Here is a 14952-nt window from a genome sequence, read left to right on the forward strand (position 1 = left end):
TCTCCATACCAGGAGACTCAAAATGATTTTTATTCCTCCCTTATATTGCATTTCTGTAACTTTTACAGTATTAAAATGATTAACAAAAGCATAAAACGGGAAACAAAAACAATCATTGAGAGTGTCTCCTCCGGCACTCCAAGGCCCATCATCAGCAGGGGCTGCGCTTGTGTATTCGCACCCACACGGAGAGGCTGAGGCTCGGTCCTTAACAGGACGCACTCTGTTCTCGGAAGGGAAGAAACCGCCTTTCCCAGGAAGCAGGAAGGCACTCAAGGCATGGGCTACTTTTAAGCCTGGCTGGTGGGAATCCTCAAGACAAGGTCCTGGCTCTTCACTGGATAAGCACTCTCAGGGCACGTGCTTTAGATGTCCATGTCGAACTGCTCTTCCTCACCTGCTGAGAGGGACAAAAAAGAAAAACCCCACAAATGAGTCTGCAAAGTTTCACATTAAATACCAAATATTTTATTGAAGAAACAACCATCAGCTGTGCTTCAGAAATGTGGCAGTTTGGACTTACAAGCTGCACTCAGGCATCAAGTTTGATATGCAAACCATCTTGCACAAGCAAAATGTAAGCTCTCTCCACAGAGGGGGTCTTACTCGCAGACAGACAAGAGCAGAGGTAGAGAAGATGCCCTTTAAATAATTTTTACCCCTGGATTTCCTTGTAAAAAGGAATGTAAAGAATAATGTTGATGACAATCACTGGTATAAACTTCTGTTACTAACGACACAAACACACATTTCACAACTTATTATCTGTTCAGCTGTTACCACGGCTCACGCAATCTGACAGGAGGCCAACATGAGCAGCAATGATCTATTCCTGAGGACAAGGCTTCTTTCTTTGGAAGAGTCACAACCAAGCTGGCACCCAGCGTGCAGCCCGCGTTTCAGTTTGCCACAGAACCCGGCGAGCCACTAAAGGTCACAACAGCGTGTAATAAAAAACATTAAGCAATATTGACTCTGGGAAGAATTTGCTTAGAGTGAGCATGGAAGCCAACTAATGAGCATTTAGATCTTTATTTTTAGAGAGAACATAAATAATCATACTTGGTAGTTTCAGGTTGCTTCAAGAAGTAACCTTGCATAGCTTTAAAAAAACCTGTTCAAGAGCAATAGTTGCTCATTTTGCTACTAGAGTGCCTTTAGTTAAGTGTTGATGTGCACAAAGTGGCCAATGACCTCTGTTCTCACCTCTACCTTGCCACCTTATGCACACCTGCAAGCTTCTGCTGAACCCCCTAAGGAGAGGAATGGATCCTGGATAATTGATATATATACAAATCAGGTATTAACATCCCCACTACGTAAACTGAGCTCACTTGTACACCAGAAGCCTGTGTCAAGAAAAGGCAGGAGGAATTTACAACTGAGGCTGATATTAAAAACCCCAAGCAAATCCTACTCTGAATTGTAATCTGATCTTTTTCAAAAATGAAAAGCAGCTGCAGAATGGGCCAGGATAGAGGCAGCAACAGCTGCACCCATTCTCTCACCACAGGACTACTAATCCAATAGCAGCCTCCCAAATGCTAAATTAGTGAGAATAAAGCAATTATGACAAATTGCATTTAACTAATTGAAAAAAACATCACATTGCTGGGGACCACAGTAGAACCTAATGAGAACCTAATTACCCCATAACATCAAGCACACTTTGATTTTGCAAGAAGTTATCAGAGTATTGACCACAGCTTACAGGGATCTCCTGGCTCCAGTCCACAGGTCAACTTTGGTATTTCTAGGAACCAGCACTGCACTGCACTTGGTGGTTTGTTTGGTTTTTTTTGCATGCACTCACCTGCGCTCACTTTCTCATCACAGTTTTGGACATGGTTGTTCTCAATCTTCAACTCCTCCACATTTGGGCTTGTAACACCTGGAATGTCCGGAAGGTCAGAAGGTGGTGTTTTGGCAAGCGGAGAATTGCGGCACTCCATCAAAAATTTACGATCATAAATAATCCTGGTACCTGGAGGGAGAGAACACTGTCAGCTTTTAGCATTTTAATGCATGGAATACAGCTGGGCCATCTTCACAGCCAGGTGCGCAACACAGGAGCCATTTAAAGTGATACCTATTATTTAGCACTTTGTTCACTCTGTGCTACCTTACAAGAAAGCCAGATACAATTAACACGAGCCACAAAAAAACCCCAAAAGGTGTGAAAGACTCACGTACCCAAGTAATAGCTAATGCTACTGGTCTGGTGCACAGAGAGAACAAGACTCCCAAGCCCAGACTGATGCTGCATGTGATAGGTAGAAGGGGCTGGATCAAACTCAAGGTCACAGAAAAACCCAAAGAAACAGTAAACCGAATTTCATTTCAACTCTTAAACATAACAGGCTTTTCTGAGTTGTCCAGGGCTGAGAACTGCAGGCAGACACGAGCGCATACATCAGGTAAGAGGACGTGGCACTGCCTCCCTATGCCACTCGGAACGCTGCCCGGCAGAAATTCCTGCATAGGCATTCGCTTTTGCATACCAGGTGCTGGCTGCCCAGCACAGCTACCAGCACCTTTCCAAAGCTTCGAATACAGAGCGGACTTAATGCCCGTCTGCTTTAATGGTTACGCAGACCACATCCCACTCTCCCTGTCCTACGTGGAACAAGCCAGCTCCAGCGCATTACAGCGAGCCTCTGCAGGAGCTGAGCTCGGCTCCGGGCACGGATTTCTAGGAATATCACTGGACTGAACAGCCCGTTCCTCATAAAGGAATTGCATTGGAAAAAGCTCAAAAGCCACACACGTCAAAGGAATCCCTCCAAACAGACCACAGCCTTAACCCAGAAAGTGCTGAAAATCAGGGGTTTTTTTTCTTCCCTCAAGAGGATGCCTGCAAAGCTCCTCTCTGGATCAGGCCCCTACCACTCTGCTCCTGTTCCAGCAAGAGGGAAAGGCACCTTCGCCTTGTGTACTCCCTGAAGAACTTTAACTAAAAATATACACACGCAGGGAAACAAGCTCCTATTAACATCTGTCCGGGGACATAAAACTCACTTGATTTTGAAGCATGGCTATAAAGTAATGTAGCTGGCTATCATGTTTCAAGAAAGTTCTGCTAATGAGCTCCCAAAACGCCAGAGACCTTTTCACTAAAAGATTTTGCATTTGAGTTGCTTCACTAGATCCAAGGGGAGATCAAACCCAATTCAGCGCTGTGCTCTAGCAGTTAGCTGGGTTTGAGAAGGCAGGCGACCAGTCTGCAAGCCGAGTGTTAAATTCCTGGGAGGTTCACAGAGGCAAGGACGGGGGTTCCTAGAACTGCAGCTCATGTACCGAGTATGAAGAGCACAGTTCAGGCGGACAAGAGCTTCCACGCCTGGTTCACGTTCCTCTGACAGTCACATGCCCAGAGCTTACGAAAGCAAACACCCTGCAGACCACCGGAGCAGGACACCCGGCCACAGCTGTCAACAGGCACAGCCCGAGGCCATAAATGGGCTCCTTCCAACATGTAAAAATCGAGTTAATAGCAGTTCTTCTCCTGTTGTAAGGGCGAGTGTTTAGTGTGACAGGCTACATCCCATGGGAATTGCTCTGCTCCCCGAAAGCCCTGGTTATACCACGGCTTCAACACCCGACCGCCTCACTGCGCAACCTGGAAAGCCCAGATGAGAATTTGGCTCACTGAGTATTTTCATCAGGACAAAACACTAGGTCTGAAGAAGCATCCAGCACAACACCTCACTCCTTTCCCGCTCCCCGATGGAGCGCAGGCACCGTGAGCCGCGCTGCTCTAAGCCACCCCCATCCCCGCTGCAAAAGCCAACACCTCCGTGGCCGAGCCAGCACGGAGGCAGCTCCTGCAGAAGGCACGGCGAGCACCAGCGGATCGCCACCCGCTCCGTGCCGCTCACGGCAAGCGCCACGAGCACTGCAGCTCGCCATGCATCTCAGTTCATGACAGATCAAGCTGCTGGGACTCCCCAGATACTACTGTACATGGGCTTTACTTAAAGATAATGTGTGTGTGTGCTGCCGGCAAGCGGGCGAGGAGCCAGGACAGGCACAAAGGGAACGCTGAGAACAGACTGTGCTTAAAGGTCACACACCACTTCTTACACGCTTCTCCGCACTTCTTCATACTGGGTTTGGGGTTTTTTTGGTTGGTTGGGGTTTTTTTTTTTTTACCACTACTGACTGCTGTAAGAAAAACAGCTACTGCCTGTGCTGGCAGAGGACAGGGAATTACTTCGCTCCGCCAACCCTTCCAGAGAGGATCACAGACCCCAGAGAGACCTGTGAAGGGAGCTAAAAAAGGAAAATCAAGTCCTTTGATTGCTGGCGCCAAACCAAGGCCCAGAAACCATGGTAAAACTCTGCTCGCTCACATCAGTCCCATGGTGAGCTGTGCCACTCCCCTGCTACCAGGATTAGAGGGAGGACACTTTAGAGCATAAGACGTGACTGTCCGCCCTCCTCGGATGGGCCCCTTTTATCCAAACCTTATCAACACTTCTGGAGACTCAAAAGCAACCGGCCCAAGAACTTCATCTTGGTGTTGCGCACACTGAAAAATCTTAGAAAGGAAAGCTTGTGTATTTGTCCACAAGCAGCAAAGCCAGACCAGAGTAAAGGTGTTAACGAAAAAGCTGATCTACATGTGCCTGGCGACTGGAAAAGCAAGTGTTCCCCTACTCTTTCCAAGTCAATAAACTCAGCTGCTAGATGCACATAACTCAGCGTACCGTAGCTGCGGAGCACGACCTTTTCAAAAGCCTTCAGTCACCCAGCACTGCTTGCTGCGGGTTACTAGCTCTGGCACCGAGCCCTTTTTCCATCACTCACATCCCCAGCGCTGCCTACAGCCAAAGGGATGACTTCAGAGACTACAGTCCTCAATTCTTCTCTGAAATTAGTCAGAGGTTTTGCATGACAAACTTGATTTGCTTCTTTCTTTTGATTCTTCAGATTTAACCTACTGTTTTGCAGGAAATCTCAGACTCAGTGGATACAAGGGTTCACGGAAAACAGATGAAGAGAGCACAGCCCAGGAAGGCTCTCTGAGTCCAAGCTGGCCTGGCCCCAGCACTCTTTAAAGTGACACTTTAGTGCGTTAATCTGGGGAGTTTGCTGTGAAATGTATTGATAATGTTCTCATGAGAGCTCTTCCAGACTGTACAGGACAAGGAATTCTTTGTAATAGTGACCACAAAGGCAGACCAACAACCCAAGGCATCGGGAGTTTTAAATCATTCCTCTTTTTAGCACGCGAATCCAACACCTGAAGACAAAGAGCCAGCGCCTGCAGCTGGGCCCCGGCAGCACGAGCCGTCCTCAAACAGGCTGGGGACAGACTAAAGCACCACGCAGTCACGAGAGCACTGTGGATTTTGCCAGGTGCGCACACCCTAACAATAAACACCATTTGTGTTTCTCCTCCGCACTCTAGACATTCATTAACTCTCCAACAGAGACAAACAGAGATGATAATCCTGGAAGGCTCATTATGCTGCACAGCACTGTTAATTGTTCATTTCCATTCTGTTACTCAGAGCACATGAATATAGCTGAGGAAGTCATTCTCATTCTCCCATCTTCCACGGCATAATTACCGCAAGTGCTATTTAAGTACTTCAGTTATTTGCTGCTTTCAGAGAAGAGAGAACATATGGCAAAAATAACACAAGAACTTCAGTTCCCCAACCAAGCTTTTCTGCACAAACACAAAAAAACCAAGTGAGTCAGCAATGCTGACTTCCCTCTTCTCTCTGAATTTTAACCCCTGAAATACCACACTGTAAAGAGACCGGTAGGTCTGAGGGACAAACAAACATCATCCACCGCCTGCCATTTAGTTTGTTCTTTGGGCTGAACTTCAAGTACAGTTTCATTATTCCTGCTGCTCACGTTGATCTTTTACGTAGCAGCATGGGGGAAAAAATTCTTAAAGATATGGAAAAAATTATCTCAAACCAGCGATCAGTGGGAGCGCAGGCAGCTGCTGTAGCTGGAAATACACACAACCGATCTGGTGCCCGGTGTCATCATCTGGAACCGCAGCCGCTTGTCTCGAAAGCCAAACTACTCAAAATAAACAGACGCTCAAGCAAGTGGCATGAACACAAAACCTTTCAGATGGACGAGCCCCTTTGGGAGCTTTGCACGTTATCTCCCTGCTGTAGGATGCAGAGACAGAAGACACACGAGGTGCAGCCAAGATAAACGCTGAGCTTACAGGCTGTGTCCTTGCAGCCCCCCTTAGCTGCCTCCACCCTGAGCAGGCAGCGAGCACAGCTCTCACAGTTTATTCTTCTTATTTGAAGATCAAATCCCTAAAAGATACCACTCCTGGTAGTTGCACACAGCACAGCTAACGGGGCCGCACAACAAGACTTGCAGCAAAGAAAGAGGGAACCGACCCACTGTCTTTTTGCGGTAGAGGAGGACCGCACTTCCAGAAGTTAGAGCAACTTGGGACGAGGGGGGGGGGGGGGAAAAGGCCCCAGGGTTTACTTACTGCCAGAGGAAACGGCAAATATTAGAGATTAGAATTAATAAGTAACTGAAATCGGAGGATGGGTTTGCTCCCTGCAGGGCTACCCAGGAGCACAAACCGCAGCCTTGTTTTTCAGCACGGACACCCAGGCAGGTGCTGCTTCGCTGCACGGGGAAGGTGGAAGCCCCCCGGCTCCCTTGTTGGAGCTCACAGCGCGGCAGCGGCCGAGCTCCCTGGCCCTGCTAAGCCAGACCCCGGCCCGGGGAAGAGGGATCCACTCCAGCCGGCCCACGGGGCTCCCGGGTCACCCCACAAAACAACGCCAAGTCAGCCCCGAAGCAAGAGCGCCCAGGCAGCCTGGCGAGCTGCTGCTGCCTAAGCGGGGGTCCCTCCCCACACTCCTCCTGCGGAGCGGGAGCCCCCCTGCTACCCGCAGCCCCCCGGGCAAAGCGAGAGCCCCGCAGCCAAAGCCCCAGTCAAAGTGGGAGCCCCCCCCTCGGAGTAAGAGACCCCCCAAGTCCCCTTGCAGCCCCCGGGCAAAGCCAGGGCTCCCCCTCGGGCAAAAGGGGAGCCCCCCACTTCCCTGCGCATCCCCAGGGCAAAGCGAGAGCCCTGCGGCCAAACTCCCAGTCAAAGCGGGAGCCCCCCCCCCCTCGGAGTAAGATACCCCCCCTAAGTCCCCTTGCAGCCCCCGGGCAAAGCCAGGGCTCCCCCCCCGGGCAAAAGGGGAGCCCCCCACTTCCCTGCGCGTCCCCCTGGGCAAAGCGAGAGCCCCCCCGGGGCCAGGAGCCCCCCGCTCGCCCCCCGCCGCCGCCCCCACACAAAGGCCTCCCCCCATAACCCCCCGGTGGGGTAAGAGCCCCCCGAGTCCCCCGGAACAAGGGCCCGTCCGGTTCCCACCGCAAAACCAGGGCCGCCCGCCGCACCCGGGGGGCTCCCGCTCGAGCATCCCCCCACAGGGAGAGGCCTGGCCGCGGCCCCGGCCCGCCGCTCACCGCCCGGCGTGGTCCCGAAGACGGTGCCCCCCGGCGTGGTGCTGTAGTCGCCGGGCGGTAGCGGGGCACCATCGGGCAGGGCAAGGCGCTTGCCAGGGCCCGGGATATCGCGACTCGGCGTCTGCTCCTGGCAGCAGCGGCCCGACATGGCGCCGGGACCGGGGCGCTGCTGCTGCCGCCGCCCTGCCCGCCCTGCCCGCCGCTTCCGCCCGAGGGCCCGCCCCTTCCGCCGCGCGGCGCGACGGGAATGGGCGAGGGGAGGGGGAGTGGGCGGGGTTTGGGCAGGGCAGGGGCGGGGTCTGGGCGAGGGCGGGGGAGTGGGCGGGGTCTGTGCGAGGGCGGGGAAGGGGGCGGGGTTTAGCCCGGGTATGGGCGGGGCCTGGGCGGAGGCGGGGGCGGGGCACACCCGGGCGGTCGGTGGGTCCCTGTGCCCGCCGGTCCCGCCCCCCCGGGGCACCCAGCGCCTGTGCCCCCCGCTCTGGGGGTCGCGTTGCCCCCTGCCCCCCCCGTGCCGTGCACCCAGCGCCATGCAGTCACCCCACAGGGTCCGCAGGGGGATGCTGGCAGCGCTGCCCCCTCCCTGCGCCCGACGGGGGTCCCAGCCCCCCCTTGCCCCCCCGGCGGTGCCCCCCCCACCCGCTTAGTGACCCCCGCCTGCCCCACGCGGGCCGTGCAGCTGGGGTGGCCGCCGTGGGAGGTCCCGGGTGGTCGCGGTGTGAACCCTGTGGGGACAGATGTCGGCCCGCCTGGGTGGCAGACCCCCATCCCAAATGGCCCTGACACCTGCGGGGGGGCAGGGAGCAAACGCGGGAGGGGCTGGGGGGGCCACACAGCGTCTGCACGCGTGTCCAGCACCCCCACGCCGCGCCCCGAGGGGTGCCGGGACGCACCCCGGGCAGGACTGCTCCGGTCGGGGCTGCCCAGGCCTCGGGGCAGTGAAAAAAACCAGTTTGTTTCTTAAAAATTTGTTAAACAGAGCGTTTAAAGGGGAGCTGAAGCGCAGAGGGAGGGCAGCAGGGCGGGTGGGACTCGCTGTGCGGGAGCCCCAGGCTGGGCAGGGGGGAGAGCTGGGGTGCTGGGGGCTTCAGCCCTGCCACAGAGCTTCTCCGAGCATCCTCGGGCAGGGCAGAGCCTGCTCCCCCCAGCACGACCACCCCGCTCACAAGTGTGATGAGTGCCGGCAGCTCAGCCCTGCCTGCGGGCCGGAGGGAGAGGGGCTCCCTGCGCTGGTCCGAAGGGTGCCATGGCTGGCAAGGGGCAGACCCCCACCGGTGCCCCCGCTATCCCAGCCTGCTGCTTTGCACACAAGGCAGCCGATGCTGACCCTGCGCCGTTTGTAAGCCGAGGGCCTGACCCTGCCTCTGCTCCTTGCTCTGCAGGTACCTGCTGGAAAAGCCCTTCGGGTCTTCCTTGCTCCCCCCGCAGTGACCGCAGGGCTCTGGACCCACACAGGGACACCGGTCCCATGCTGACATCTGCTGATGGCAGGGAAACAGGGAGCCGGCGTGGAGGCGAGCGCCGTTTCGGTTGGAAAACCATGGTGGTGGCCAGGGCTGTGGCAATGACGGTCCCTGGAAGGGGGCTTGGGCTGCTCTCCTGGCCCAGGCGGTGGTGGGACGCAGCCGGCCCCTGCCCTGCCCAAACCCCACCATCGCCCTGGCTCCAACAGATGGAGCTCAGCTGCCGCATGCCGCGCCGGACCCTGGCCCACGGCCTGCAGCTGGGCACAGCCAAACCGGCATTCCCTGCCTGCTCCCACCCACGCTTGGCTCAGGCAACCCCAGCCAGCCAGGGCTGAGCCAGCTCCCGCAGCCCCCCGACCACTGCCCCATCCCTGGGAAACGAAACCTCACCCCTGCGGAGCCGAAACCTCACCACTGCGGAGCCGTACTCCAGCCCTGGGGCACTGGGGGTCCCCGGGGGGCTCCGAGCCCTTTCTCCAGGGCAGCGTTTGTGTGAGCAGGGCAGGGGTCTCCTGCCAGGCTGGGGGATGGAGAGCGGCGCTTCGAGGGCTCTGCTCCCCAAGGACCCCCGGGACCCCGGGCAGGCTGCGGTGCCAAGCAGGCAGCCCGCGCCCTGTGCCGGCTGCTGAATCGATTACCAAGCGCTGGGGCAGGAAAAGAACATATCCGGCCGTGCGGAATGACATCAGCAGTGACCCCCAACCCAGCGAGGCATCCCGCCACCGAATAACAAGGTCCACTGCCATTTCCTCCTCCTCCTCCCAGAGAATGGACCATTACGGGGTCAAGGAGCTGGGGGGAGGTCAGGGATTAAGGGCACATCCTGGCTGGGGTGGAGCAGGGGGCCATGAGCCCCCGCTTCTTCGGGGGGTCTGCCCTCGGCGCCTGGGGACCCCCGGGTCAGGGAGTGGGCAAGGACTGGCTGCTACAGTAACTGTGGGGGGAACCCTCCAGGGTGTTCAAAATCCCACAAAATGCCATTTCTGAAGGTGCCCCTTCAAGGGACCGGACCCTTTCTGTCGAAGACGGCTTCTCCACGCCATGAGACCTGCAGGCACGTTCCCATGGGGGGGGCTCCAATGTGGCACTTGGGAGACCCCAAAAGGCTGCAGAGGAGCTGGGCAGCGCAAGATAGGACAAGAGGACATGGCCTCAAGTTGTGCCGGGGAGGTTTAGATTGGATATTAGGAAAAATTTCTTCACCAAAAGGGTTGTCAAGCATTGGAACAGGTTGCCCAGGGAAGCGGTGGAGTCCCCATCCCTGGAGGGATTTAAAAGATGTGTGGATGCGGGGCTTAGGGACACGGTTTAGTGGTGGGCTTGGCAGTGCTGAGTTAACGGCTGGACTTGATGATCTTAAAGGTCTTTTCCAACCTGAACAATTCTGTGATTCTATGATTCTAAGACAGCCAGTCCCCGTCCCGGACCAAGGATGTGGATGCTCAGCTCTACCTTTGCTGAGCTCTGCAGAGCTCCAGCCCGTCGTGGAGAACACGCTGCTCTCCCGGGCTGGCAGCGACGTCCTTCCTGGACTCTGCTGATACAATCTCCCCACCGGAGAGACCTCCCCAGAAACCAGCTGGCACCGAGCAAGCCGGTCTGGGATGCACAGCCCAGAGCCCTAACAATAGCCTTTCCTCCTCATCCGTCTCTGTCTCCCATTTCCCACACAGGCTGGAGATTAAAAAAGAAAAAAAAAAAAGCAAGAAGAAAGAAAGGGGAAACCACCTGGACCCAGGGCCAGGGAACAACCGGCCCTGGGCAATAAATCAGTGAAGTCTCGGGGGGGGCAGGACCCCTGTGCTGCCTGTCGCTGGGACGTCCAGCATTTCTCTGGGGTTCTGTGCACGGGAACGGCACCGACAACCACCAAGGACAGAGACGAAGGGGGATGTGGGGACCCCAGCCCCGCCACGGCATCGCCATCCCCGCGCCTGCCGGAGCTCGGTGCTCCTGGCAGCACGCGGGGGACCAGGGATGCTCCTGGACAGGGAGGTCGTGCGATGCCCCCGGCTGCCAGCTCTGCTGCCCTGGTGCTGCCCGCCCTGCGCCGGCGGGCAGGGAGGGGGCATCAGGCCCCGGCGTTCGCCTGCCCACGCTACCAGCACCCGCTGGTTACTGTATGTTCATCTCTAGGGTGTTTTATCTGCCCTTTCCCTGGGCAGCTAACAGGGCTGGAAAGCCCTTTGTCATCCTCATGCGATACCAGGTTATCGCCTTATTGCCTTCTAAATCGGGAGCAGAAGCGCTTCTCACAGCCGTCCGTCTCTTCACCCACCCACCAGCAATTGCAGGGTCTGCCGCTGACCCGGCTTAAGTCGCTTTGAGCTGGGCAGGGTTGGCTTTTTGTGAAACACTCGCTCTCCCAGCAGGCTCCCAGGGAGGGAAATCTGTCTCGTGGCTCTTGGAAAACGTGTCTTACAAGTCATGAAATACTGAAGTTTGCATTGCATGCATGATGGCCGGGGGCTGCCGTGGGGAACAGCCCCCTTCTCCGCTGCCCTGCAGCCCCTGGCGTGAGAGCAGCCTCGGGGGACGGGCAGCGAGGGGCAGTTCCTGGGCAGTTCCTGCCCATCCCTGCCTATCGCCGGCGGCACTTCCACCAATACTAACTGGGCTGCTGATTACAGGAGGGTTTGCTGCAGACAGGAAGAAAATAAACTGAGAGGAGGATAAACTTCTGCATGGTGGGCAGCGGGGACTGGCGGCTTTCGTCTCGCCCCATCCATCATCTCCCCGTCTGCACGGATCCCGCGCCGGAGGGCTTTGCAGCCCGACGCCGCACCCCGGCTCTCCTGTGGCTGGGAAACCCGGCTCCAGCCCCATGCAGGATGGGGTGGTGGCGGTGGGTCCCCGGGTGCTGCTGCCCATCGTGGCGACCCCCCGGCGAGGATGTCCCTGTGCCCCGGCATTTCCACCCCATCCGTGTTTACATTCCCCTCCGATTCCCGGCGGAGATAATGACAAACCCATATCCACTTTGCCCGCCCAAGGGCTGTTTGTGCAGATAAAAGTTGCCCCCGGTAAACAACCCCATCCTGCCCGTGGGAAGCGCACCTCCGCCCTGCCCGCAGCCCTCGGGGAGGAAAACCCTCGCCAGGGCTCTGCGGGAGCGTGGCTCCCTGTGTCCCTGTTCCCCGGGCGCAGGTCGGGGCTGGCACTTGCTGGGGGTGCTCAGCACCCAAAATGCACCCCTGGGGACGTGCCGTTTGGGTCACGCTCTTGCAAAGGAAATTTGGCAGAGGCAGGAACATCGCTGCAGGCTGGCACGGCACGGGCACGCGCCTGCTACCGGCATCTCGCACGAGCCACGGCTCTGCTCGCACCCGCACCAAGCTCTGCCCCAGACTGCGGGGTTGCAGGGGCTCCCCTGCGCTGGGGGCTGGGGGTCTCCGGCTGCTTGCGGGGGGAAAGCCTGGCAGAAATGACTGCAGGGGAGGGAAAATGGAGCAGGCAGAGCAAATGGCACCAAGTCAGACTCCCGGGAGCTGGGATGCTTCTCTGGATCGGGAGGGAAGCCTTTGCCCGTCGGCTGCAGGCTCACATCCGTGCCCTCCGCATGTGCCAGCGGCTGCGTTCGCCCCTTCCCGCACATGCCGGCCAGCTCCCGCCGGCTCCGTAGATGGGGCTGGAAGCTGCCCTGGATCAGCAAGCACTCGTGAGCAATCCGCCTGCCCTTCGGTACGGGTCCTGGCCTCTTCCTTGGGGCAGAAGCAGAGAGGCAGCACGGTTGGGCAGGCTGCGGAGAGGACACAGCTCGGCCGTGGGGTCCCAGCACCCAGACTCCCCTCGCTGCCCTCGTTCACGCTTCAAGTCGCTTTTGGGAGCCAAAAGGCCCATGTGCCAGTTGGGAAAAAAAAATATTCCTTGGACCTTTCCTGACCTCGGAGGGGCTCGGTCCCTCCGGCAGCCCGGCAGCTCCTGCTGGCAGGCTCCCCGCTCTTACAACACCCTGCCCTGCCCAGGCAAGCCAGCGCTGCCCTTCGCAACCACAGAAATGCCCGGGACAGGGAAAGGTTTTCATTCCCTGCCCGCACTGAGAGTAACCAGCCCTCGGCAGCCTGGCTGCCCTGCGGCCGTGCCGGATCCCGTGTGGACAGGGATGCTCAGGCAGGTCTGCTGCAGGAGATGAGGCTGAGCTGCCAGCGCGGGTTCTGCCTTCCCCTGAAAGTCAGGGTTTGGAAACCAGCTCAGCCTCTGCCTCCTCTTCCTCCTCCTCCTCCTCACTCCCACCTCCCTGGAGCTTTCGCTGCAGCCGCAGGACCTCCCCACTCATATTCTCCTCTCTCCCTACCAAAGGCACCCGGGAGTCACCAAACAGCAAGCTGCTTGCAGTGCGCATTGCATAAGCGTAAAAACTGAGCTCCGAGTGTGACGTGAACTGTGTACCGATGGAAACACCCGCCTGCGCGGCACGCCAAGAGAAACAGCCGGGCTGAAGGTGCTGTGGGTGCCAGAGCTGGGCTGGGACTGAGCCGGGCTGTGAAAGACAGCTCTGGGCAGCGACAAGGGCGCCTGGAGCTGTGAAATCTTGCTCAGCTCCCAGCCCGGGGGAGGGAGTTTCACCTGCCGGGGCAGAGGGACCCGGAGCCCCTCGCAGCCCCGGGGGTCTCCGTCCCGGTGGGCTGGGCAAGGGGACGGGGCGCTGGGGCAGCCGCTTCTCCCAGCACCCGGACCCACGCTCCAGGATGCAGCCGGCGGCGAGGAACCTTTTCCCCATTTGCTTCCCTCAAGAAGGAGGTTTCTGAGAAACGCCGGGGAGGCAGGAGGAATACACGGGTTAAAAATAGCCGCCATGGCATGGGAGCCACCGCCAAGCCCAGGGCCAGAGCCGGAGGGGAAGCGCCTGACCTCCTCCTCCTCCTCCTCCTCGTTGTTGTTGTTGTTGCTGTTGTTCTCCCACCCTGCAAACGGCACCGCGGGCTGGAAGCAAACGCAGCCCAGGGGCTGCGCAAGCGGGGCGAGCCCTTGCACGGGTGCAGCGGGTGCAGGGGCAGGCCCCGGAGAGGACCGGGGCACTGGGGAGCGGGGATGCGGTTAGGTGCCGGGGGTACAATTTGGAGCTTCAGCGGACGGTGCCCGGGGTGGGGAAGGGGACAGAGGAGGGGCAGGGGGATGCGCCATGGGCAGCACCAGGGGTCTGACACCGCGGTGGCACGTGGCGGTTTGGCCGGGGGCCGTGGCCGGGCTGGCAGGCGGCTCTGCTCCGGGCTGCTGATGCTCGCTCCCTCCCCGCTGGCGCAGGAGCAGGACCTGAGCCCCCATCCTTGCCCAACTTTGCCCAAAACAGCCTTTTCTCCCCAAAGCGGGGCCGGACCCGCACCCTGCTGCCCCGCGGCTTGGGGCAGAGCCGGGGAAAGCCACCGTCGGGATGCTCCTCTCTTCCTCGGAAACCGCTGTCTGAAAGCACAGCTACTCTCAGACGTTATTTTTGTTGCTGACCTTTTTTCATGACAGTTTCCACACTTTTTGTGAAATCCGTACCAATGTTATTGCAAACTTCTCCCTCCTTCCCCCCCACCCTGTTTTTCTTTAGCAATAGCTGCAGGAAAACCAGAAGAAGGAGAAGGACTTGTGAAAACATCCGTAAAACCTTTGTGGGTCCCGGCGGCAGCGCAAGGACTCTCACTTCTCTGGGTACCTGCAGATGGGGGGAGATGGGAAATGTCGGAAACGAAACCCTGCTGTGAGGGGTGTTAAAAATGTCAGAAATAGGGACGAACTTCCCGCAGGCGCTGCTCTTGCTGCTGCCGCAGGGTCTCACTGCAGCAACATGGGAAAGAAAACAGATTCTTTTTTTTTTTTCTTTTTTTTTTTTTTTAAACTCTGAAAACATAATTGCACAGGGATTTGGGGGGCAGGAGAAGGACCTGAGATTGCTTTAGTTTAGCCTTTGACACTGGCTGGGTTTCAGGATCTCGATGCCCCTTTCCCTAATTCTCACAACGCCGCCGTAGCCTCGGGAAGAGCCGCAGCCCCAGGGTGGCGAGTGGCCGTGCCCAGCCCCAGGCTGCGGGCTCTGGGCAGGGCAGAA

General features: G+C 57.6%; 1 protein-coding gene across 2 annotated transcripts; it reads right to left on the reverse strand.

The window, feature by feature from the left end:
* On the reverse strand, positions 1-7603 carry EIF4EBP1 (eukaryotic translation initiation factor 4E binding protein 1). 2 transcript variants are annotated; one of them, XM_075724001.1, is made up of 3 exons: positions 7456-7603; positions 1814-1984; positions 1-397 (listed from the first exon to the last, which is right to left on the reverse strand). In XM_075724001.1, exons 1-3 carry the CDS (start codon positions 7601-7603, stop codon positions 366-368), a joined length of 351 nt encoding a protein of 116 aa, XP_075580116.1. In that variant the 3' UTR covers positions 1-365. The 2 variants fall into 2 exon arrangements, with proteins under 2 accessions (XP_075580116.1, XP_075580115.1); XM_075724000.1 differs by having other exon boundaries at positions 1-400.
* Positions 7604-14952: the final 7349 nt, after the last annotated feature.

This window comes from Pelecanus crispus, chromosome 21 (genome assembly GCF_030463565.1).
Source record: "Pelecanus crispus isolate bPelCri1 chromosome 21, bPelCri1.pri, whole genome shotgun sequence".
NCBI lineage: Eukaryota > Metazoa > Chordata > Aves > Pelecaniformes > Pelecanidae > Pelecanus > Pelecanus crispus.

Excerpts from the sequence above, each read along its gene's own strand:
- EIF4EBP1 (XM_075724000.1), bottom strand. The coding sequence starts at position 7,603 with ATGTCGGGCCGCTGCTGCCAGGAGCAGACGCCGAGTCGCGATATCCCG. Across the intron at positions 1,985-7,455 it reads CTTCGGGACCACGCCGGGCG|GTACCAGGATTATTTATGAT; the intron begins GTGAGCGGCGGG and ends CTCTCCCTCCAG. Across the intron at positions 401-1,813 it reads TGATGAGAAAGTGAGCGCAG|CAGGTGAGGAAGAGCAGTTC; the intron begins GTGAGTGCATGC and ends TGTCCCTCTCAG.